Source organism: Leuresthes tenuis, unplaced genomic scaffold (genome assembly GCF_036924035.1).
Source record: "Leuresthes tenuis unplaced genomic scaffold, fLeuTen1.0.hap1 SCAF_11, whole genome shotgun sequence".
In the NCBI taxonomy this organism is placed as follows: domain Eukaryota; kingdom Metazoa; phylum Chordata; class Actinopteri; order Atheriniformes; family Atherinopsidae; genus Leuresthes; species Leuresthes tenuis.
In genome coordinates, this window is record NW_027325365.1 from 23257476 (window position 1) to 23283584 (window position 26109).

General features: G+C 41.5%; 1 protein-coding gene across 1 annotated transcript in view; it reads left to right on the plus strand.

Moving 5' to 3' along the window:
* gpc3 (glypican 3) overlaps positions 1-26109 on the plus strand; it is a 182277-nt gene that overhangs the window by 101712 nt on the left and 54456 nt on the right. Inside the window, exon 3 of the mRNA XM_072396197.1 lies at positions 25232-25917. Within this exon, the coding sequence (XP_072252298.1) occupies positions 25232-25917 (686 nt within the window). The remainder of the gene's footprint in view (positions 1-25231; positions 25918-26109) is intronic.

Sequence of the window (26109 nt, forward strand, 5' to 3'; positions counted from 1 at the left end):
AAACATCAGCCATGATAATAGTAGGATACTTGCAGTTACCTGCACTCCCGGTCCCGACGACGACTTCCACGGTCAGATCCTAAGTTGAACCATCTGATGACATGTTTATTGATGTCCAGGTCTGTTGTTTGCTTTGCGACATGACATTTGTGTTGTGGTGGAAATTTTAGTAATGCACAGAGTCAGTTATTTTCTTCTGAGGAGATAAGATGCTGTAATAATAACATAATGCAAGTGAGAACAACACAGTACAAAATACAGAGTTGCTCTTCCCACTGAAACAAAAACACACAGTTATATTGCCCAATTATCACGTCATCTCTCTTTTGGTACAGTTGATTGTTCTTCTATCTTTGCTCCCCATCCATCAGTTGAGGTTACTCAGACACAGTCGTAAATATCAGCCTCAGCCCTGTCCCCCTTAAATTGCAGCTATCTCATTATAACAAGCCCACCATTGTAAAGAGGAATTTAAGAAAAACAGGACAGGGTGGTACCTTGCAGGTTATACACAGTAACACTCAATACAATGCATATAAGAATTGATTTTCCATTACAGCGTACAGCACCTATATGTAGCGTGGTGCAAAGTGAAGTTGTCCTCCACTACACATTTAATTTGAAAAAGTCTTTTATTTTTGTTCTGCAAAAAGCAAAAAATATATATTCTTTATCAACGTTACGCCACACACATCTTCACACTCAGGTGTGTGTTCTCGTTCTCACAGCGTATTCACATAACACAGAAAAATGATGAACATCCAAACAAAACATCCAAACAAAAATCAGGACCGTTACATTGCTATTCCAGACCAGTTGTCTTATTTTGTACGTTCAATATCAATTTGTTTCTCCAATACACTGTCAGCCATTCATATCTACCAAAATGATCACATTAACGAAATCAATTATGGATCTATCTTAACTTATTTATTGATCTATTAACAATACGTGAAAAGTCCGGGCTCTTTACACCGGCTCATAGCTTTCTCCAGCCTTGTGCTTGCTCGTGGTTGCTAGGCAACGAGTACTATCAACTGATAGCCTATTTCCGGACCGTTAGGTTTTATAAACCAGTAAAGTTTATGTACAATATGATATAAAATCCAACAGAGACCATAAACTCACACTTTACACATTCACCCATCAAGCACACAATTACCACTCTCCTCTCTTACCTGCAAAAAGCCAAAAATATATATTATTTATCGCGTTACGCCGCACACATCTTCACACTCAGGTGTGTGTTCCCGTTCTCGCAGCGTATTCTCGCGAGATTTCCCTTGTCCCTGTGCATAGTGTAGCGAACGCGCCCTCTACTGGTGAGACTTAGACACTGCATCACCACATTTGTCAAACAATAACCGAGCCTTTCTCGATCAAACAACACACAGACAATTTTCAACGCACTCATGACTTATACTTAATGCAAGTAATATTAAACATATGAATAATAACAATGTGGGTATATCACCGATGGCTCTGTATGCCACATATACAAACAACACTGACAGCAAATTAATGCTGTAGTCCTCACTAATTTGTTGCAGTGTTCTCTTAAAGTCTCTTTGTGCGGGTCTTCTCAGAGTGGAGTTAGAAACAACCCTTGCTTCCATCTTCTACTTACGTTTTCAGCAATCAGCACAGGAACAGCTCTTGACCTACCAGGAGAAAAGGGGAGGTGTTTACAGTGTTTTATAACGTAAAGCGCTGCCACTGTTGACATATATTTGGCTAAAGGTGAATTTCACAGCACATTTAAATTATTTTGTCCAGTTACAGCACAATCATTTATATTTCCCTATGTGGCTGAACAAAGCTATCGCAGTACACAGACGATGACAGTGTTAAGAGTAATTTTAGAAGAACTATTTTTACACGTACACCCCTACAAATCACACTCAGAAGAAACCAACTAATTTGTGTTGAGTCGAGTATTTTGCTTACAGTGGCAACTGAGAGACATTTAAATATATTTTAGTACTAAAGCATTATGCGTGTAACATAGTTTGAGCTTAGTTAACATCAAGAGGTAACTTGTTACGGTTTAAACAAGTGTTGCCACTACAACAGAATTGATGGAAAAAATGCAAAACCTCGTAAAACAAAGTTTGCAAAAGAAAATAACTGACCAACAGTGTTAGCATGTGGCATTTATCTTGTGGCAGTAGCACAGTTTGAGGCTAACAATAAGCTACTTCAAACTAATGCCCAGACCCGCGCTGTAAAATGTGGAACCACAATTCTGCCTTGAATAAAACTTCTCTTGTCAACGCACCGACCGGGTGTAAATATCAAAGAAGATACTAGCTAATGTTAGCGTTAGCATTAGCTTAACCGCTAACTTGACGCTTGATTAAATCTTTTCAGTCATGCAGTCCTCTTACAACTGAAACAGAACCATTATGTCACTGAATTTAATTTGTTTTAATATATTTATTAAGAAACGGCTTACACTAATGCTGGCAATGCCAAGTCATTCAAAAGGTATGAAAGCCCAAATGCTACTTACACTACTTAGAATGGAAGAAATCAAGCCCCTATTTTAGTATTTGCCACTGTTCTTCTGATGTCTTCTGAGTGCCTGGTTTCCCCATTTGCAACTTTCTCCTGCTCGGTGTGGTGCAGGCCACGTGTTTTGAGTGAGTTTGGTCCGCACAGTCCGCTTTAACCAATCATTTGAATTGTCAGTCTGATGGTCCGGGTCAGAACTGGTACACAGGTGCTCAGCGGGCGTGATTGCTATGTAAATCTTGTGGGCTGATCCGGCACAGTGTGGACTGCTGTCTGGATAGGCATGCAGACTGCTTCTACAAACATTTGGGAAAGAATGGGTCACTCTCAGGAGCTCAGTGAATTCCAGCGTGGGACCGTGATGGGATGCCATCTGTACAACAAGTCCAGTCGTGAAATTTCCTCACTACTAAATATTCTAGTCAACTGTCAGTGGTATTATAAGAAAGTGGAAGCGATTAGGAACGAAAGCAACTTAGCCATGAAGTGGTAGACCACGTAAAATGACAGAGCGGATGCTGAGGCGCTCAGTGCGCAGAGGTCGTTGACTTTCGGCAGAGTCGATCTCTACAGACCTCCAAACTTCATGTGGCCTTCAGATTAGCTCAAGAACAGTGCGTCCATATAATTTCATGCTCCCAACTTTGTGGAAACAGTTTGGGCATGGCCCCTTCCTGTTCCAACAGGACTGCGTACCAGTACACAAAGCACAGTCCATAAAGACATGGATGAGCAAGTTTGGTGTGGAAGAACTTGACTGGACTGCACAGAGTCCTGACCTCAACCCGATAGAACGCCTTTGGGATGAATTAGAGTGTAGACTGCGAGCCAGGCCTTCTCATCTAACATCAGTGTCTGACCTCACAAATGCACTTCTTTAAGAATGGTCAAAAATTCCCATAAACGCACTCCTAAAACTTGTAGAAAGCTTGCCCAGAAGAGTTGAAGCTGTTAAAGCTGCAAAGGGTGGGCTGATGTCATATTAAACTCTATGGATTAAGGATGTGATGTCACTTAAGTTCATATGCGTGTAAAGGCAGATGAGCGAATACTTTTGGCAATATATACACCATATGCAGTTATCCCAGTGAACATATAGAATGACCACAAACAAGTTCTTTCTTAAAATAGTACAATAGAGTTTATTAAACTTAGCACACTGATTAGATCAGTGACACTTATCTACTAAGCTACCATGCTATCTGCAAAATATACAAGCAGTAAAAGACAGTCAGTCAATCTATCAGTGTGTATGTGTTTGTGTGCACGTGCACGTGTGGTCTGTGAGGTCTTAAAATGGTGGCCAGGACCATGTGAGTGTTAAGGTCACAAGATGGTGGCTCCCACCATGGCTCTTTTCGAAACCAGTTGTACAATACTGATTTTGGCAAATCGTAGTAAGAAGTATGCAATATGCAATCTTTAACAAAGACTGCAGTATGTGCAAAGTACCCACATGGTGTACTGATTTGAAAAAAATCCTCTATATGCATTTGTGCATTTGACCAGTTTATGTCACATACTGCATCTCATAATGCACTCCGCCACTGCGGTCTCGAAACAGAGAAATGGTGGACCAAATAGCTTCTGCATCGACGCTGCTTGAAACTGAAGAGTACAAATGTGAGTAATACTTATAATTTCCTGTGTTTAATTCCAATTTGTTGAAGCAGTTAAGATACAGCAACAGTCTTAATAGAGAACGTGTGATATTTGCCCTTTTTAGCCTGCTTTAAGTAAGGCATGCTAGTGTTAGATGTAATATACAGCAGGGATGACTTTAATTAGCTAATTATAGGAGTACAACTCCCTATACATATAAAACTCTACTGTCAAATTCACATATATTTCTGATATTAGGGACCGGATCTGGACACGGAGGTACTCATAAAATGGCGTGTGGCCAACGATGGCTTATTCAGAGGCCAGCAAAACCCAGCACGGAGGGGTTTCGACATTTTGTTGTAACCCGTTATGTCGTTACCAGAGCTATAGAGTATATACAGAGTTACGACACGCTTTGAAGTCGCTGCTAGGGCTGTCACGAGGTTCATGTAAGCCTCAATAGTTCCAACGGTTCCAACCAAACGAAAGCTGTCATAGTTTCGTATGGTACAGTGTGAGTTATTACATGGTAAATATCAAAGTAAACGTACGTTGTATGGGATGTATTTTCGTGTCAATAATATTTTTTAGCTGTGGGGTTGACAATTGAAAGTGCTTTGATTACTTTTGAATAATAATACTAATACGTTTTGAAGAGAAAAGTTTGTGTTAGCTTCGCTAGGTTACTTACGTGATTGATGCTAACTGTACAAGGTTGGTTGTTTTGCCTTTGCAAATAGATCAACAAGTTACCATTTCATTTTTACCATTATTGGACTCTAAGCACTGTCAGCACTTACCAGTCTTGTGAAATGTCAGCTTTTCCAAAGTACTTCTTATCTTTATTACCAAAGTTTAGTTATTTTGAAAGGATATGTATCAGAACCATGGAGATTTTAAGATCGAGCCATGTACGAAACAATATGATCAGTCAATAATAACAAATCTATTTCTACAAGAAACTATTCAAACTTGCAATTTATGTTAGAATCGATGGACTGGAATAAGTATAACTGGTACAAACAGTGTTAAATAAAGATTTTATTAAAAATGATTTAAACAAAAACAATTGTGTGTAAGTAAAGGAAAAATAAAAAGAATAGGAATAATAAATAATGTACATTGTTTTTATTACTATAAATAATACATATATTAATGATAAATAATGATAATAATAAAAAGTAATGGTAACAGTAATAGCAGTAGCATCTTAGTATTAGCAGTAGAATTTTTGTAATGTTTTAAAACCTATCAATCAAAACAACTTTACATAATGTCACCTGACAACAAAAAGTTAACAGGAATTTAGTGAAATTATCACGTTAATGTCACGTTAGCATGTGTTAACACGTTAGCTTCCGTTACCAAGCTTTTCAGTTAGGTCCCTAAATCAATTACATTTTTAACATTAACATCGTTATTTCATGCAAACCAAATGTAAAAATAACGATGTCTAACAGTATACTAACAGTATACCAGTAATTGTTGTTGACGAGCAATTGAGTTCAACGGAGCTCCGTGCCTAGTGTGGAACTATTGGCGTCTCCATAACCCGGAAGTGTCGTCCGCCATTTTTTACAACGAGAGTCAATGGGAGTGTCGGAACTCTGAAAATACTCTATAGCTCTGGGAGTTACGTGCAGTGGTGGGATTTGATTTGTTTGGTGGTTTGAGCTTGGATTTGTTTTGTTCTTTTTTACACTAGAAATGAGGAAATCAGTCAATATCCATCCATCCATCCATCATCTGCCGCTTATCCGGGGATCAGGTCGCGGGGGCAGCAGCTTGAGTAGAGAAACCCAGACGTCTCTGTCCCCGGCCACTTCCTCCAGCTCTTCCGGGGGACCCCAAGCGTTCCCAGGCCAGCCGAGAGACATAGTCTCTCCAGCGTGTCCTGGGTCTTCCCCGGGGTCTCCTCCCAGTGGGACGTGCCCGGAACACCTCCCCAGGGAGGCGCCCAGGGGGCATCCTAACCAGATGCCCGAGCCACCTCATCTGACTCCTCTCAATGCGGAGGAGCAGCGGTTCTACTCCGAGCCCCTCCCGGATGACTGAGCTTCTCACCCTATCTCTAAGGGAGAGCCCAGACACCCTGCCGAGGAAACCCATTTCGGCCGCTTGTATTCGCGATCTTGTTCTTTCGGTCACTACCCACAACTCGTGACCATAGGTGAGGATGGGAACGTAGATTGACCAGTAAGTAGAGAGCTTCGCCTTCTGGCTCAGCTCCCTCTTCACAACGACGGGTCGGTGCAGAGCCCGCAACACTGCAGACGCCGCACCGATCCGCCCGTCAATCTCCCGCTCCATTCGTCCCTCACTCGTGAACAAGACCCCGAGATACTTGAACTCCTCCACTTGGGGAAGGATCTCATTCCCGACCCGGAGAGAGCATTCCACCCTTTTCCGGCTGAGAACCATAGTCTCGGATTTGGAGGTGCTGATTCTCATCCCAGCCGCTTCACACTCGGCTGCGAATCGCTCCAGTGAGAGCTGAAGGTCACGGCCTGACGACGCTAACAGAACCACATCATCTGCAAAAAGCAGAGACCCGATTCTGAGGTCGCCAAATCGGACACCCTCAACGCCCTGGCTGCGCCTAGAAATTCTGTCCATAAAAGTTAGGAACAGAATCGGTGACAAAGGGCAGCCCTGACGGAGTCCAACTCTCACTGGAAACGTATCCGACTTACTGCCGGCAATGCGGACCAAACTCTGGCACCGGTCATACAGAGACCGAACGGCCCCTATCAAGGGGTCCGGCACTCCATATTCCCGGAGCACCCCCCACAGGACTCCACGAGGGACACGGTCGAACGCTTTCTCCAAGTCCACAAAACACATGTAGACTGGTTGGGCGAACTCCCATGCACCCTCCAGGATCCTGCCGAGGGTATAGAGCTGGTCCACTGTTCCACGGCCAGGACGAAAGCCACACTGCATCTCCTGAATCCGAGGCTCGATTATCCGACGGATCCTCCTCTCCAATACCCCCGAATAGACCTTACCAGTCAATAGTTATCATTTTTATTTACTGATTCTGACTACCTGATGTCAAGCAGCAGGAGATATGTAATTAATTGCAGATGGCTATGTGTGATGATAATGTTAGATTATGTAAGTTTGTTGTATTTTGGGTAAGACACTTGACTTTTAACACACTGTAGGTTAAGTCAGAAAATACTGTGAAATGACTTCTCTAGCTGTGTACACTTTTCTGAGCTTAGAGCATACAAAAGACGTCATAGCTAACTCTCGGATACACCCTTAATTAGAACTTACATTGCCCTCATATTCATGTAAGATGCCCACAATATTTCTCCTCCCTTCATCCTCTTCTAGCCCCATTATTGGCATTAACTACAGACAAATAGGACATTTTTAGGACATTTGTCCAGGTGGGACAGCAGGTCATGTCAGAGCGTACTGTTTTTTTCTGCGCGGTGGTGTGGTGGTTAGCACCGTCACCTCACAGCAAGAGGGTTCCAGGTTCGATCCCTGCCTGGGGCCTTTCTGTGTGGAGTTTGCATGTTCTCCCCGTGTATGCGTGGGTTCTCTCTGAGTACTCCGGCTTCCTCCCACCATCCAAAAACATGTCAGGTTAATCGGTGACTCCAAATTGTCCGTAGGAGTGAGTGTGAGCGTGCATGGTTGTTTGTCTCGTTTGTCTCTATGTGGCCCTGTGATGGACTGGCGACCTGTCCAGGGTGTACCCCGCCTTTCGCCCGATGACTGCTGGGATAGGCTCCAGCCCACCCGCTACCCGATTAACGGACTGTCGGTATAGAAAATGGATGGATAATCATTATGGTTATAGTTGTTGTTGTATTACAGCTGAATGACACAAAACACAACAACATTTTAGTTTTTTTATTTTTAATTCCATTTGATCGCTGGTTATTCTTCTTTCTTCTAAAGAGGAACATAAATTTCCTCTATGAACATTAAAAGTAGAGATGCCATACTCGTGCTTTTCTAATCTGGAAACTGGGAAAAAATTCCGTAGCATTCTACGAAATAATTGCGAATAAGGTTGCGCACTACGTACTGGAGACAAACACATTATGCAATGCATACTGCGTATTAGATGTGTGTGTAGTATGTCGCAGGCGGTTTTGAAAAACAGCCAATGTTTAACCAATGTTTTAACAACAATGATGACCATGTAGTCCACATGTACAGTAGATGGATCAAGTGAGGGACCAAATGCATCGGCCAAGTGCTGTGTCAGGTCTTTATTTTTAAACCATTTATCAAGGACATCACATTCAAATACTGTTCATCTGCTGTAAGTTGTATTTTAGGTCTCAAGCTTCTTCTTTTGTCCTCCACTTGACATAGCATAGCATATGACATAGCATATCTTATGTATGTTCCTTGAGAGGAAAATGACATCACTCATTTCTGTTTGTTTGTAGAAAATGGAAAGATTCCTCATGTCTGGCTGCCTTTATTCTCACAAATAAAGGTGATGAAACTTAGGAATCAAACCATGTTTTGTACCAGAAAAAAACATTTCAAAAGGTAAAATCTCAGTTGTGAAACAAAGCGTTCTCCTAATTAATTACATGACACTTAATATTTCTTTGAAATGTAATGAGTGAGGCAGAGATTTAAATATAAGATTTAGTTTTTTTTATTCATGATTTGAATTTTTTTAGGGGATTTTAAATAATATTGTATACATATTAAATAAATAAATAAATAGGTATAAAATGAATATATGAAAAATATAAAATTCTAAAACTACATCTAAAATTGATACAATTCTAAAACTAGATCTAAAATTGATAAAATTCTAAAACTAAGACTAAAATTGATAAAATCCTAAAGTTGCTATAAAATTTATAAATTCTAAAACTAAATCTAAAAATGGCTTAAATTGAAAAATTGCTATAAAATATTTAAATTCTAAAATTACTATTTAATGTATAAAATTCTAAAACTAAGACAAAATTGATAAAATCCTAAAGTTGCTATAAAATGTATAAATTCTAAAACTAAATCTTAAAAGATTAAATTTAATTATTGCTATGAAATATTTAAATTCTAAAATTTACAATGACTGAAATATATAAAATTCTTTATTTCCATAAAATTACTATGGAAATGTAAAATATATAGAATGATAATAAAAAAGAAAAAGAAACTTTATAAGAAAAAAGGTTGGCGCTAAATAACAGCAACCTTGTTGTGACGTCTGAAGGGCCTTTTGATGGTTTTCCACAGAGAAGAGGCGAACCTTTTCAGGTTGCCAGGTTTTTCAGATATGTGCTCCTTGAATGAGTTGATGATGATGTCGTCCGCCAGCAGCTCTTCTGCATTTGTGCACATGAGTGTGGTAACATGTGGACAGGTGGTGCGTTTGCAAAGGTCTTTGTAGATGATCTTCTCGAGGTTTTTAAACTTCTTTGGTGCAATGTTGAAATCCTCTTTCTCGACTTCAGTCCACATTTTGCGATACAAACGGTTGTAGATGGTCTCAAAGTTTCCTGCGGTGTATTTCATATCTGCCTTTCTGTAGAGATGCAAAATCAGTGCCCTAAGAAGTACGTCGATAGATAGTTTGCATCTCTCTTCCCTTTGAATCTTGTTCTGTTGCTGTTTCTCTTCAGCTTTCAAGTCCGCGTCTGAAGCAGTTGTTGTTTGAGGCTCCTTGAGTAACTCTGATGGCTCCTTCTCCAAGTCAGTGACAGGAGTCAACTCTGACGTCTGGTCCTGAAGCACTGAGTCATCGACGATGGACATTTCTGATGGCTTCTTGTGAATTATCACAACACATTTGCGGGGCTTTTGGTTCTTTCCCTGAAATGAGAACAATGTGAGGGTGCGCTGCTTCTTTGATATGTTTTTTCTGAATGAGCAGGCAATCACCTCATCTGCAAACGGCTGCTTTAAGCACATGCTTGTCCCAGCAATAAGTTGTTGAAAGGTTACACTGTTGCAAAGGTCATCGTAAAGGGTCTTTTCAAGGTTGTCAAACTTTTCCTGGGGTATGTTAAAATCCAGTTTTTTGGCCTCATCCCAGATCCGGTCATATAGACGCTTCTGGAGGGCGTCAGAGTTTTGCTGAGAGCATGCCATGTGTGCTGTGTTAAAAATGAGCAAAATTAGATCCTCCACTAGTGTTTTCACCAACTTTCTGCATTCTTCTTCTTTTTCCTCTTGGTCCTGCTGTTGTTTCTCCTCAGATGTAAACTCGCTTACGTTGCCAGCAGTGATCTCTGATAGCTGGTCTTGTGGCATGGAGTTACTTTCCTTGTTAGAAGTCGTTTCAGGGCTTATCTCCTGGACAACTTCATCAATATTGGCTTCTTCCTGAGTGTCCAAGACTGCATACTGAAGCTGAGCCTCTGCTTCTATGAAGTCCTTCCCTTCCTCCTCCTTAATTGTCTCCAATACTGGTTGAAACTTGACTGAACGGATTTTTTTTCCATTGATTCCAGATCTTTTTGGCTTGGACACGTTTCCAAAAAAGCTCTTTACCATTTTGCAGGTTTTTGTAACCATCCTATCAATCTTTTTGACTGGACGTAAAAAATGTGTGCCTCTGGAATTTATTCGATCAGTTACCTCTTCGACGATCAAGCTTGTCAGAGACTTGGCACATTTACTATTCACTTTCTTTTTGATTTCCATAACATCTGCAAAAGACTGCGGAACAGTTTTACCTACTGTGGCCATAATGTCCTCTTTGGTAACGTTACATTGGGTTTTAATTTTCTCCTGGACAATATCCAAAATGATTAAAACAATATTGAACAGAAGATCTTTGAAGAGATGTTTGGTCAACTCGTCGGTTTTTCCACTGATCAAATTGGTGCACTGCTGCTGTGTCAGTTTACTGAAACACGATTCAATCAGTGGTTGGATCTTAGCCTTGATGGAAACCGCTAGGGTCTTTTCAGTCTGTACGCTGCTTCTTCTTTCCATGGCGTTGGTTGTTTTAGTGATGTTAGAGTTAATAAGTTTTGAGAAGTCGGTTTAGATTTCACAAAGACGGGAGTTTGCGCTCTTTTTCCTAACTGCAAAATGACTAAGTGTCTGATCCGTGGTTGGGTCTATATACAATCTCTGATCCGTGACATCATTCACATCAGAGGAACTGTGGGTGATAAGTCCCGCCCCCAACAGAATGATGCAATCATGACAGTGTTGCCAGGTGATAGAATTCACATCAAAGGAATCACATTCTGCAAGCCCCGCCCCCTCAGGTCTCTGTTGCCAAATGTTAAAGAAAAGAAAACTTGATGTGATAAAGAGTTGTTATGTATAAATATACATATATTTAATTTTAGACTATTTGATGCATTAGAAGTATCCGTGCAAAGTACAGATGCAAAACAAAGCCTTGTGTTTGAAAACACAAGTTCCATCATTGCTTCACAATGGAATGAAACCCTCCTTGGAAGGCTCTCATGCTGCATTTCATGCCTTGGAACAGTGATGTTGAAAATCCCACTTTCATGATTTTTCTGTTTTTAAAGTGTGGAGAATAACATTGTTGCCTCCAGGTTTACTTTAACAACAAATGCTCGCCAACAGTTACAGAATAACTCGGTTTTTGGTCCCTGAACAGCTACATTTACAGAATCTAAGGAGCAGAGGGATAAACCAAATTAAGGAAAAAGTCCATCACACATATCAAATTAGCAACAAGAAATGAATCAAATATATGTGCTGTATATGAATATACAGGAATAAGTATATAAATAAGAAAGCCAAGGAAAAAACACTCCAAAAACACAATAAATTAAAGGAATGATAAAATGATTCCACCCAGTTGGATGCAAGCGGATGAAATCTTTGTTGGTGTTGATCTAGTCTGCTGAGAGCAGAACTGGATGTAGGCAGATATATTTTCCAAGAACAAATTAACAAATAGGAAAAATGATGTGAATCCAGCATAGGATCGACTGCATGTGTACTAAGCTTGTCACTGTGAGGAGGAATAAGCAAGAAATTATTTTATGAATCCCTACATGAGCTTTGCAAAACGCTGTCTGTCTTAGCTTGTTCACCTTCTTTGGTTTTTCCTGGCATCCTTTGTGTCAGAGCGCTTTCAGTTTACACTTAAAACAGCAGTATGCTCAAGTATTCTCTGTCATCTTTTGAAGACTCGCTCTGTGAGCTGTCTTCTGCGCTCGCTGTTCAAGCTGTTGCTTTCCCCAACATTTCTATCCTTTGTCAGACGGGCACCTCTTCCTTTTTTCATAAGCTCAAAAGCTCTCTGCGTCATATTGTTACACTGATAGCGTTCACTTATTTTCCTCTCAGTCGACCCATCACACACTTTATTTAAGTCACCATGAATCACCACTCTTTTCTTTTTTTGTAGCCTCTAGCTATTTCGGTGATTTCCAGATTATATTTTTCCTCCTCACCTGAGCCCCCCTGCCCTCCTGACCTTGCATTTAAGCCCCGATACCTCTTTCCTTACTACTGATAAGCTGTGAGCTGCTGTTGCTGAACTGCAGGGTCTAACATTTTTGTCCCCTGTAGTATTTAAAGACCTAAAGTTACTTTCCGCCAACTACAAAACGTCTTGCTAGCTCACTTCTTCTTCCAACAGTTTCTAAAGTGTCGCTGCCCTCATTGAAGAATGAATCAACCCAATATATTTCACATTTTGTCTCATCAAATGCATATTATACCATTTCTTTCTTTCCGGCCCGCTACACGTTGTGGCATTATGGATAACAAGCAGTGAAGCATTTCGAGTGTTGTTTTGTCAGATCCTCTCTGCGTACACGTCTTAATGTGTGCGACAGTACGCTGTCGTTACCATTGGGTTCTTTCATTTAAGAATTCTTCACACATTCTTTGTAAGGAGCAGATCGAGACTGCAGGCCAAACTCTCTTGTTCCTCAGCCATGCCTTTGTAATGTGTGCAGAATGGGTTTTTGCATTGTCTTGTAGAAAGATGCATTGACGTTGCTGTAAAAGATGTCATCTTCAAGGCAATGTTTGCTGCTCTAAAAACCAAAAAAAGCTTTGCTGAGAGCTCTGATACAAGCCCACACCATCACAGAGTCTGGCTTGTGGACTTTTTGCAGTCTGGAAGGGTTTTTTTGTTTGGTCCAGGGCACATGGCATCCATTTCTACCAATGAAGACACAGAATAATGACTGGTTTGACCATAATATACACTTCAACTGTGTAATGCTCCACTGCCTTTGAGCCCAGAGAAGGACAAGGTCATTAGGTCAAAATAAGGCTTAATTTCCCTTGCCCATGTGGTTATATTAGCCACTGATGAACAGTGGTTCTTCATGCAGTTCTCTCAGGGATCAAAGATCACGAGAGTCCAGTGTAGGGTTGGGCCTTTGCCCTCAATGCACCGACGATTCTTTTAATGATGTCGTTGTATAATTCACTGTAGAGGAAGAAATATGCAAAACCCTGAGTAACTTTCTTTAAGAAAATTTTCAAACTTCCAAGTTAAATTGCTTTTCTTTCAGAATTGTTACCAAACTGGAGCTCCTCTACCCATTTCTCAAAGATTCAGCCCTTCATGGATGCTGCTTTGAGACCAAATAATCATTACAGTCACCTGTTGACATCGTCTATTTGCAAAAACATATGATTTCAGACTGAGGTCAAAGTGACTTTAAGATTTAGTGCATCATTTTTCAATCCCGCCTCCACTTTTTTGGAACTGGTCTGCCATTCGCTATTCTCTGTGAAATTCTGTTGACATTTCCTTTTTCCAAATGAATGATCTCTGGTCCATCAAACACAAGTCACACCGATTCAGTGTTCTGAGTCGAACCTGCATTGTTACGAGGAGAAGACACAGCAAACACTGAAGCCCTTACTCTGCAGCTCTGTAATGAAACTGTCACTGATGTCCTTCAACCCTCAAGGCTTCAGGCAGTCAATTACAAACACAATAATACACACACACACACGCACACACTGTCCAAGCCTGTTTGAAGATGAGAATAAGTCATCCTCAAGCAGTACAACACTACTATATAGATGTCACATCTCATATGCAGTGCCTCATTATATAGGAAATATATGCATTAAGAGCCGATATACCCAACTCACAATTAATTATTAAAGCAGCAAGGCTCTGGAGTGTCTAATCTTTTATTAAATTTAGCTTGTTATAATTAAAATCTGTCCTCATCTCATTTGTTCATTTTTCTGTTGTTGCTCAGATACACACACTCACACTCATTCAGTCATCCAAAAGACTGTAACCCTATGAGTTAAGATCAGGTTAACTAAGAGAACACATGAATAGATGGAAGCAGGGGCTACCTAAAGGGACAAACATCTGACATGATGTTTGTAACATTATATCTTCATCCTCTGAGAGTCATTTGTCTGCAGTGTTTCACGATTAAAGCTGCAGCCTCCGAGCCGTCCATCCTGCTCCTTCTCTGTTTCTCTCCATCTCTTTGTCTCCATCTCTCGCACTGCTTGTTTCGCCTTCTATCTCACACTGTGCACCCATCTGCTTCAAGAACTTCAAAACCACTCTCTGTCCTGCTTCACTTCAGTCCTCACGAACCCAACTTCAAAAGGGAAAGAATCTCATCGTTTAAAAGCCTTTAAACGCTTCATAAAACTGAATTTTGCATTTCCTCTGTAATATTTGTTTTTTTATTTGAAAGCAAGCTATGCATAATTAACCCACTGCAGGGATGTGATGCACTATAAACATGAGAGATAGATTCAGATTGAATGAGTGGGTGGGAATTCATCTTAACCCATAGGATCTATACAGCGATGCATATTGGATTAATAGAGCTTGAAAGCTAAATTTGCAGTGGAGTACTCAAGCTGGGTTATTCGTGACCTCTCTCATCTTCTGGATGGGCTGCAGGCTTTTTATCCACATTCTCAAATCACAACCCTGGAGAGCAGCAAGAGCCGTGGGTGTGTTTGTGTGTCCTGACGCTGTGTCTCCGTCCGTGTGCTGGAAGAGAATCCATTATTGGAATAGCCTTTCACTCAAGTATCACTTTTCTCAGCAGTAGGATTCCTCTGAGTCCAAAGATGTGTATGTGTATTTTGTTTGTGAGGCAAACATTTGATTGGGGCATCAGGTCTCTCTCTCAGCCGTGGCTGAGTTTTGGCAAGAGGTGTGCGATGTGTCTCACGGCTCTGGCACTGCTCGACTCCAGCAGCCTTTGAATGCAGCTTCAAAGCCTGCCTCGCTGAATGTTTCCCTCCACACGATCTGGCACAGTTTTCTCTCGCCCTCCTCCTCTCCCCAGCTCTCTGCTGTGTCTTTGCAGCACACTTTGCCCTTCGTCCTGTCGACCTCACCGTGTCCTTTATTCTGCTGTGCACTGTGTCCTCTGACAGGGTCCGTTTGCCCGCGTATGGCAGAGAGCACGGCTCAACTTTGACTTCGGCAGGAACCGCAGCGCCAGAGATCAATTTAGTCAGTGGCGACAGGCAGAAATATGGAGGCAAAGGAAACAGACAGGCTGCTGCTTTTAAGTCTTTGTGTGTGTTCAGTGCTTCCTGGTTTCTATTTTGATACAATAAGATGGAGTAATTGTAGACGTGGTTTATTGCTGTCGGGTTTATGGGCTATTAATTTTTGATTTATTAAAGTGTCTCCTATGTTTGGATATTTTAAATAGAATTAGGCTCTGACGCATTTGCCGATATGAATATATCTCAACCTCTGAGGTTTGCTCAGTATAGCTTAATATTTCACACTCTTCTTATAGTCTTTACCTTGTGAATGTTTGTATCAAGATGTTTTGAGTGGTTGTGAGGGACTAAATTGCAAGATTTACATCATGGAAAATGAGGGCAGGTCCCATGTGAGACCCTTAGATTTTTACTCATGCGCCCATCTATCCATCCAACCATTTATCCATCCATTTTCTGCTGCTTATCTTGGACCGGGTCATCGGGGCAACAGTCTAAGCAGAAATAGCTACACTACCCTCTCCCCAGCCAGCTTCTCCTCCAGCTCCTTTGGGGGGACACTGAAGTGCTCCTAAGCAATCTGAAAGATATAATCTCTCCAGTGAGTTCTGGTTGTGCTCTGAGGCTTCAATTTAGTAGGACATTTCCAAAATATTTCCTCTGGGAGGCATGAAAAAGTTATCCTGATCAGATGCCCAAACCTCCGTAACTAGTTTCTTTTGATGCAGAGAAGCAGAAACTTTTCTCTGAGCCCCTCCCACATGACTAAGCTCCTCACCCTCTCCCTAAGGCATAGATGTGAAACTCAGGCCGACGGGCCACATCTGGCCCGCAGTGTAATGATATTTGGCCTGCGAGATAATACCAAATGTCTACTGGAGCTGGCTCGCCGATAGATACTACAAATCCCAGAATGCTCTGCTGGTGCGTTGGCTGTCTATCAGTTGACATTCATTAGCGACCTCATGTTACCAGTTGCTACAGATGTGTCTTTTATTTGACATTTTATTCCACATGTGTTTATAGTACGAAGCTTTGCTTGTTCCAGATTCAATGTTTTTTCAATAAATATGGAGGCTGGCCCGCGACTTTGTCCAAGTTATTTAATTTGGCCCACAGTGTGTTTGTGTTTGACACCCCTGCCCTAAGGGTTGTCAGTTTTATTTACACAGAAAATCACAACAGGTGTCATCTCAAGGCATTAGGTGAGGCCAGACACCCATCAGAAGAAATTGCTCACATGTGCAGTTTCATTCTTTTGGTCACTACCCACAACCCATGAGCATAGGACGTGATTAGAAAGTAGATCTGATGATAAAATGAGAGCTTTGCCTTTTGGCTGAACTCCATCTTCATCACATCAGATCACTGCAGACACTTCCACCGCTCTGATTAACAAGACCCTGAGGTTGATTGTTGATTGGGCGGCTGGATTTAATTTTTCATGTGCTGTTTTGGTTAGGTTTAGACAGTTAAACAACTTAAGCCCCTTTCACAAACGCTTTGTTGTTGATGAATCTGATGGCAGCCGAGTGTGGCGATGTTGTTACCCTCTTGGTGCTTTTCTATTCAATTTTAAGACAGAAATCTGACATGGTTAGTTTATGAAATATACATGTCTCTGTCAGCACAGCACAAATGGGCACTGCTGCAGTCACATTCATGCACAGATGTGCACAGCAGCTATGAATTAAATTGATACATGATCAGCTATTCATTGGGCTATTCCAAACTGTAATCCTCTATGATTTTATCTACAATCATTAGCCATAGTACTGATTCATTTTGTTTTTCAGCAGGAGTATCAAGAGTCAAAGGAGGACCCAAACACAGGAGTAATAGGCAGGAGGCAGGCAGGTGTATGAACTCCAACTTTATTCAAACAAACCAAAGAAGATGCACCCAAAAAGAGAGTAGAAAAACTAAACGCGCAGCAAACAGGAACCAAGCAGAAATGGAGGACAAAAAGGACTTGCATGAGGACGCAGCAAGAACTATCAGGCAGGATCTGGATCTGAACAAAGGAAAACTTATACTTAAATTATACTGAGGGAAATGATAAGAAAAATGAAGCTGATGAAACTGAAATTCTGATGCGGCACAAGAACAGGAGGTTCTTTTTTGTGTTTTGTGTGACAGTTTTCTTTTTGCAAATAGCAGAGACCATGAGGGGAAGGTGTCCTGAGGTGAAATAAACATCCCACTCTCCTTAAGTTGATGACAGCTATGCTGCTGCTGGAGTGGAATTAAACCTTCTCCACACAGAATATTCAGCCACTCATTTTACTGCTGCCATTCACAACGGTGCGCTTGGTGCTGATGTGAATTGTTATGGTGATGTGACATGATGACTGACTCCATTAGGACTATTAATATCTTAATCTGCTGCACTTCATGTAGTGTCCCATCTCACACAAATTACAAATATCATATGGATTCAGTCATTTACGGCATGTTGAAGGGTGAGGAAATGTGACCAATGTTTGAATTATTGTGTCATGACTTAAGACAACTGATGAAGCCATCAATGGTATATAAATCATGTGTGAAAAGGGCTTTAGTTTGGCTGGGAAAAGATCATAGTTTGGCTTAAGATATGGCCTTTCACATCCCAGGATTTAAAAGAAAAAAAAATGGGATTTGGAACAATTACACATGCTTAACATTTGCAGGGAAGTTGAGAGCACATTATAACAATGTAAAGTGACAGCATATTTGCCACAAGACCTTACATCAGAAAGTGCAAGTGTGGTTATTCAGCTTATTCTGTATGTTTGACCGTTAACTATAATCTCGGAGAAGAAATAGTAGAAATATGTCTTTTTTTTAAAGGCTGTAGTTTAAAAGCAGACCAGGAGTTGCCTTAGAAAATAAGAATGTCTCTCATTGAGTCTATGAGCTAACAAGGTAGTCAAACTAACACAAAAAAATACACCAAACAGTGCTGAATCTATAGTTGTCTGTGGTTACATGTATCCAGTAGATGTATAAGCATATTCCGGCACAGACATTAAAGTGGCAACCTCCTAAATAGGATGGATTCAGATTTAATTGAATTTTTTTTTTTCCTCACTAATTTCTGGATGTGAGGAGTGGATGAGAGAGAATGACTGATTACAATTCCAAAGCATCACTGAGACCTGAAAAGTGGCTAAAGATGGAGGCTTCAGCTGCTTAGAATTTTACGCTGAACAGCACTGAGTGCTTGTTGCGGCTCACAAAGAGCCTGATTGGGTGTTTGCACGTAGCAGCATTTCACTGTATCATCTGCATAATGGTGAAAATTTTAATTAGACATTTTTATCAGAATAAATAGGAGTGGTGCATACCCTTTAACACACTGAGGACCATTTTCAAACCGTTTTTCATGATGTCAATAGTCTTTATTGCTGTTTCTTTGTGTGTCTGCTAGCAATGAAAATGAATTATGCAAAACTTCCTGGCCATATGGATGAAACTGATGGAGCATATGAGCGCAGATGAAGGATTACCCATTATGCTGTGGTGACAATCTGGATCACTTTCTTAAAAAAAAAAAAAACGTGGGTTAAGGTATTGGCCCTGTTGGGGGTAGTAATAGGTACATTTGACACATCACTTGCTTTGTATCTCAGTCACTTTGGTACAATTCTCAAACAATCCTAAAGATTCACGAAAATCTTTAGCCATCTTCTGTATACTCTAGTTACTTTTGAAGATAAACTCTGGCTAATGTTTTGATGACTGTGAGAAACATTCACAGCAGTATTAACAGAACAAAGTTACACATCCCTGTATGTGGAAGATTGATTGTAACAGAATGGAAATGATCCACATTTCCTTCTTCTACTTCTTCTTATGTTTTGTCTTTCTAATCTTCTACACTTTTCTAGTGCACCTGAGTTGTTTTACTTCCTGCCTTCCTTGCATGTATGTTTAGTTGCTTAATTCATCTCCACCTTTGTTTCATCTGTAGATTGACCCTGCCATTACATTGGCTCTTTACTTCTCTCAACTCTGTCAGGTAGCCTTCATGTTATCCTCACCATTTAGTTTTTTCTTCTGCTTTTCTGTTTGCACCATCATTTGGCTTTACCTTCGTATTGTGCTTTGGTCACCCTGCCACACAGTGTCTTTTGTTTCAATAAATGTAATCAAAAGTCTTTTGTTTTTCCTCATCTCACCTGCCTCCTGTGTTTGCCTGCATTTGTAGCCAGAGAACCAGTGTAATACATCATGATCGACGTGACATGAGCAACAAATAAAGTAGAAAACAGCATAGGCAGCATAGGTCACCTGTTATTGTTACTGTCAAACAAAACCACAAGATCTGCGCTTAGAAAACAGCCGGGTAGAAAAGTTTTCCTGTGGGTTCAGGTCTGATTTTTTAGCATGATCCTGCACAAGGAGACCAGGGTCGAAGACGAATGGAAATTTAAAGAGTTTAAGTAGATGTATGGTATGTAAGGCTAAGTAATGGCTGGCAAATGACTGAACACATGATGAGTGAAGAATATGAAAAACAAGGAGTTCTAAGAATCAAACACAACACTGAGTCCATCCTGCTGTAGAAGGTGACCTGACAAACTGTCAGAGTGAAGATCAGAGCCAGATTTTGCAGAGGATTTATTGAAAGATGTGTCTCAGGTGTGCAAGTGGAGAGGCCAGATCCTCACGCTAAGATGACACACATGCTAAATATTACCATTGCAGCATTCCATTTCACAGTGTACCTCAACAGTACTTTTCACTCCCCGCTCAGGGATTGTCAGCTAAGGGAACTCCCCCTAATGAAATTCCACTATTTGGAACACCATACAATGTGTTTTGAATAGTGGAAGACGGCACTGTTTCCATGTACTGTCATCATAACACAATGACCTGAGATATCTGTTACTGATGTTTAAGTAACTTTAGCACCTGCTGCTAACATTTATGCTTTCAAAGTGCAATAGCTTCACTAGACAGCAAATGTTAGCTTAGCTTGTTCATGGGCTGATATTATCAGCAGTAAATTGTTAGATATTTGAGAACTAGAGCTTTGAGTGTTCCCAGAGATAGATCAAATGTTTAGGTATTATTCTATCTATTCTTTTTAAAACATTTTTAACAAGCTCACTCTTTTTTTGTTTTACTTATGAACTCCAGCACTCTCCAGTTGCTGATGAGTATTTTTGCTCTTCAGCTTAATGTAAAGCGGTGGACCTTTGTCAGTGGTGAAGTAAATGTTTCGAAATGGAGCACAAATACATATCTTAGTGTTATAAGAGCCAAAAGCTAATTTGGCACTGCTTGATAGCAATTAGCACTCAGGAGGATATGGTGCATTGATTGGCAACAAGTCCAAGAGGATTAACGCACATTTGACGATGTGATTCAGGGATAGTTTCAAAATGAGCCACGATGCCAAATGCTTTGTTTTTGATAAATAGCACAATCAGCTAAATGCATGGCACAGAGTACGCATAACATATAAGACAGTGGATTGACTGATTTCATGGGATTAAAACTAGACTTAATCTAGATGTAATTATTGTAGTTGTGCAGTTCTGTTTGGAGTTTCAGGTGAGATCACTTTCGGTTCTGTCGGACTATAGAAAGTATGGCACAAACACCACACCCAAACTGAAAGGGTTCTTTGCCAGAAATGTCTTATTTGAATAAAATAAAAGAAAATGATAACTTTGAGAATATTTTTGGTCATTTTCTGTAAGCAGATAGGGTTGTTCCTTGTTTCTTAATTAGTCAAGCTGTGTGGAAACATTCCAGAAACTCTGGCAGATAAATTAATGAAAGGTGAAATCTGCGTTTGTGAGTGTGTGGTGTGAGTCCTTACACCTGACCCAAACCTTTCCCTCACACCACGGTTTGCCAAATGTTCGCCCACACTGTCACCGCCTGGCTGCTGCCGTGCGCCGTGACTGCAGTGAGTAGGTGTGTGTGTGTGTGTGTGTGTGTGCGATGAAGTGCTCTCTAACAGATGGAGTAACCTAATACATGTCTCATTTCTACCCCGCTGTCCATTGGCCCTCATGGTCTGCTGGTGATGCTATCTAGGTCTTACCAGCATCCTGTCTGCTTTGTTCCTGGAAGCGGCCGTTCCCGCCCTGACCTGCTCTGCCTCACTGCCGCCTGGTGCACAGACGCACACTGATCCCACAAGAGAGGGGACATCAGGTGGAGCGGATCTCGGGTTACCAGGTCGCTCTGAGTGAAGCACGTCTGGAAAGCAGCATATTGTCTACTGTCCGTTCTGCTGTAGTCCTTGGCAGACTCATTAAATCATTGCAGAATGTTAGAGCTGTTAGGACACATCTGATTGAATCAGCCTGTGCATGTGATGGTGCAAACACTGGACTGGACCACAAGCTTGATAAAGCTCCTTTAAAGAGATAACTTTTCATCAAAGCTGACTTTCCTGGCAGTCCCCTCTCTGTGTCCTGGACAGGTAGCACTTTGTTACAGAGTCCAGGTGGCAGCGGCTCCTCCATCCGTCTCAGTGTCAGCTAGAGGTGAAACTCCATCAGCCAAATGAATTAGTCTCATCACTGGGGTAATTTATTGATGTTTTCTTCTCATGGGGGATAATGGTTGTACGGGCCAGTGATGGATGAGGCGGCATGGTGTATGTCTGCCTTCACAGCATCAACCACAGTCAATGGTCAGTCGAGGCTGGCGTGTTATGAGCTGCCAGCTTGAGTTATGCAAGACAGAAACTGATAGGCTCTTGAATATCATATATGATCATTTGTCAGGCCATAAATCGATTATAAGAGGACCAGTTTTATGTCAGAGCTGCAGTCATTTAGAGCCTTTCAATGTCAGAAATAATTGACCTCATCGTGAGAAATATATTAACTTCCTTCTCTGCAGATGACCCAAATTCTGCAGTGTTTAATCAGTGTGTGATTACTGTGTTTGATTAACAACATGATATGCAGAGAAAGTAGACATTCTGAAGCTTTTGCAATCTCACACGGCACGCTAGATTAACATCATGTGACCGAGTACCTGTCAAGAACAGAATCATTTTTGTAGATCTGATAAGCACTGGAATCCGAGAGGCCCCAAATCCTCAGAGTAAGGATTATCTGACATGTGCAGTAGGCTGACAGAGGTAAAGGAGGGCAGCCAGAGACATTTGCCTCTGCCTTGTTCGGCTGATCTGACTGTAAAAAGCCGTCAGTCTCAGGAGAAACTGCTAATTTTAAGCATGACCCAGTATGATTCTGTTGGCTCCTGCTCGGGTAATCGTCTGCTCTTCAGCTCGTACAGTTGTACCCAGTGTGTCACAGGTCTTTGACATATAACCCCTTTCCCTTCCATTAAAGGATACCTGATCCTGTACAGGCTTTTTACTGATGGCATAGAGTGAGCAGCACATGCAGGAAATGGGCTGACAATGATTCTTGCCGTGACCCCAGCTAATCACAGTCATTGAATTGCATTTATGAAGAGCCCTCTAGTCTTTCTCTTTACCATTACAAAGTGGCTCTCCTCTTTGTGGTGTAAGAGATACTGCAGATAGCAGCTGAATTACAAGGATGGATGTTGGAAGATTTCAGAGGAACCAAGAGAAGGAGAAGCAAACAGCTTTTACTCTGCCCACAGCTTTCGACCAATAAGCAAATATAAGAGGCTTTTTTTTTAGCATCTTACCAGGAATTGAAAATGTTCCATTTCTGTGTAGGTCTGTAAATTTTGCATGTGTGGGCCTTTCAGTTTATCTTGTCTCAGCTGGCAATCTGCACATCAGTCTGCTCATGGATCTCAGAGGGAAGTGCTTCCAGACACAGAAGGACAGGCGTTGCCTGAAAAACCAAGCAGATGTGCACCGCTCCCAAACATCCTCTCACACTCATCCATGCATCCTCTGATGCTTTTCTTCACTTTCTCCAACCGGCAACTGTTTCGCTGAGCGTGCAATTGCAAGTTTCCAACCTGCTTCTTATTAACACACATTAATATCTGCAGCTGCAGTGTCCTTGTATCTAACATTGAAAATTGATGAGTTTCAAAACAGTTTAAAAAATATATAGAGTGCCAGCTTGAAAAACATAGCAGCTACACAGTACATGTCAGTGGTTTCTGGAAATGTGAAATGGCAATGTTTATCTCTGGCAACAAAGTTCTGTTGACGGAAGTTCTGATTTATGGATTGATAAAAAGAGGGATCCAAATCCCACTCTGGAAAAGTCTTGACTCCGATTTAAGTCAGCGAAATGAAACTTTTGACCCAGTTAATCCCATAAGCTGATTTTTGCTCACAAAAAGTATCAAAATGTAAAACGGATTTCAGGGCAAATGAAAAAAATTGAATGGTATATGAAGGCTGAATAAGATGAAGACTTCATAGAAGTCAAGCCAGAGAATTTTCTTGGTGACAAGTTGCAATTAGTCCATTGCCGTATTCTCCCATTGCATCCTGTCTGTAATTTCTAACCAATCTTGAGTTCTGACACATTAAAACTAGTTTTCATCCCGGTCTGGAATGAACCATCAGTTTCTTCATGGCCACTTGTGTCTTTGATCAGACTTTATTGAGTCTGAACACAGTTCTAGACAGGGGAAGACCTTCAAGCAGGAAACAGCACATTCTCAAAGTGCTGTTGTGAATTCAACCTTTCATTTGAGTATCAGAGGGAGCACTGTCTCCTCTCATCTGTCAGAGGTTACATAGTTCAAATGCACACTGCTGTATAGTTTATAAAAGTAAATCAGATCAAACTGGAGGATTTCTCAAACTGTACACAAGAGAAACAAAAAACTAACAAAAAAACAGAGCTGTCATACTTTTTCTCGGTGCTTACCAAGGACACAACGCTCTGTAGAGCCTGATGAGGCTCAACTGACCCCAGAGAAGCATGTGAAAAGCGAAATTAAACTGTCCAAGCAAAAAAAAGAAAGATGAAATGGAGAGCTGTTGCAGCACAAAGATCAACTTCCACTAATGTCCCCTAAACCAATGTTTCCCTCTGAGCACCCGTGCTCCAAGAGCAGTTGTGGCTATCGCTTTCAACAAAGTGATTAAGTGGCCTTGCCGCGATATAAATGGGATTTTGGCATCTGCAGCCATTCTCCTGTCCAAAGCTTCATTTCACTGAGTCTCAGCTCCCCTGCTTAGTTCAGTAATGGAGCTTTAAATCCCCTCTGTTGTTGGGTCCTCACTTATTCTGCCACAGGGCCGATGATGGAGCCTTCTCGTCTTGTGCCACCTTGTTGATAAGACTTCACTTGATGCCTTGAAACTGCACTGATTATTTTTGCCTCCTCCCCTCCCTCCTGTTGCTATGAATGCTTTCCTCCTCACAGAGATCTTAACAGCCAAGCCTCGCACATTTAACTAATGCATTGACATTAATACTGTCTTTTTTTTTAATATCCTGTGGGCTCTTTCTCAGATTGCTGTTTTGTAGAATTGAAAGTCATCATGAATTTCTGTTCTTTTTTTTCCTGGATAAGCTGTGTAAAGGGAAAAAAGAGGTTGTGTGTGGGAGGTTTTCTTTAGCTGTAATCGTTCAGAATTGTTTAGCTGTTTGGAGGGAGCAGCATCAATTTGAGTGTTTCATGTTTTTTTTTTAGCTACACTGATGCCTGTTTTATGACATTTTGGCACAGCATATGTGATAACTGAGGCACAAAATTGCCTTATGAATACAGCAGCTTTCAAATAACGGCATGATTTTTCACCTCATCTGACTACTTTTCATGTGGCTCTCTTGCTTTCTTGCAGAGGCCTTTGACCTGGTGCTGCGTCATGGCCGGAACTCCACCCTGGCCATGCTGAAGATGGAGTTCCCAGGGCTGGGAGGCGTGGCCTATAGCTCTATAGGGCAGCTCTTCCTGGACATGTCTCTCTACATCCTTGGCTCGGACTCTGCAGTGGACCACATGGTAGAGGCGCTCTTCGACAGACTCTTTCCCCTCATGTACCGCCGCCTGCTGGGCGGCAGTACATCCTCTGTGTCTGAGGAGTGTGTCCGAGGTGCCTGGAAGGACTCGGGAGCATTTGGCCCTTATCCTAAACTGATGATGACACGTCTGTCTCGCTCCCTCCTGGCCACACGAGTCTTCCTGCAGGCGCTGAACCTGGGCATCGAGGTAGTCAACACCACGGACCATCTGCGACTCAGCCGAGATTGCAGCCGGGCCCTGCTGAAGCTATGGTACTGCCCACAATGCCAGGGCATGCTGGGGCCGCCAGTCTGCAGAGGCTTCTGTCAAGCAGTGATGCAGGGCTGCCTGGGGGGAGCAGCAGAGGTGCAGCCTCACTGGAGAAGCTACATAGACGGACTGGGAAAGCTGGCTGGTGGCATGCGGGGAGAACAGGACATGGAGGCTGTTGTTCTCAGACTGCCTTCAATGGTTAAACTGGCTCTCAAGTATACTGTGAGCGCCCGCACCCGCCTCACTACCCTGGTGAGTATCACACCACAACACCCTCTAGTGAGCTGTCAGACTGTTAAAGACTCTAAATTCAAACACAAGAACAAAAGTCTTACAAGCACCAGCCACATCCACTTGAGAAATTCATTGCCAGTTTTGGGGTGAGCTAATTTATATCTGAAGACAACTGAGTTTAACACTGACAAGAAATTAACTAAAATTAAA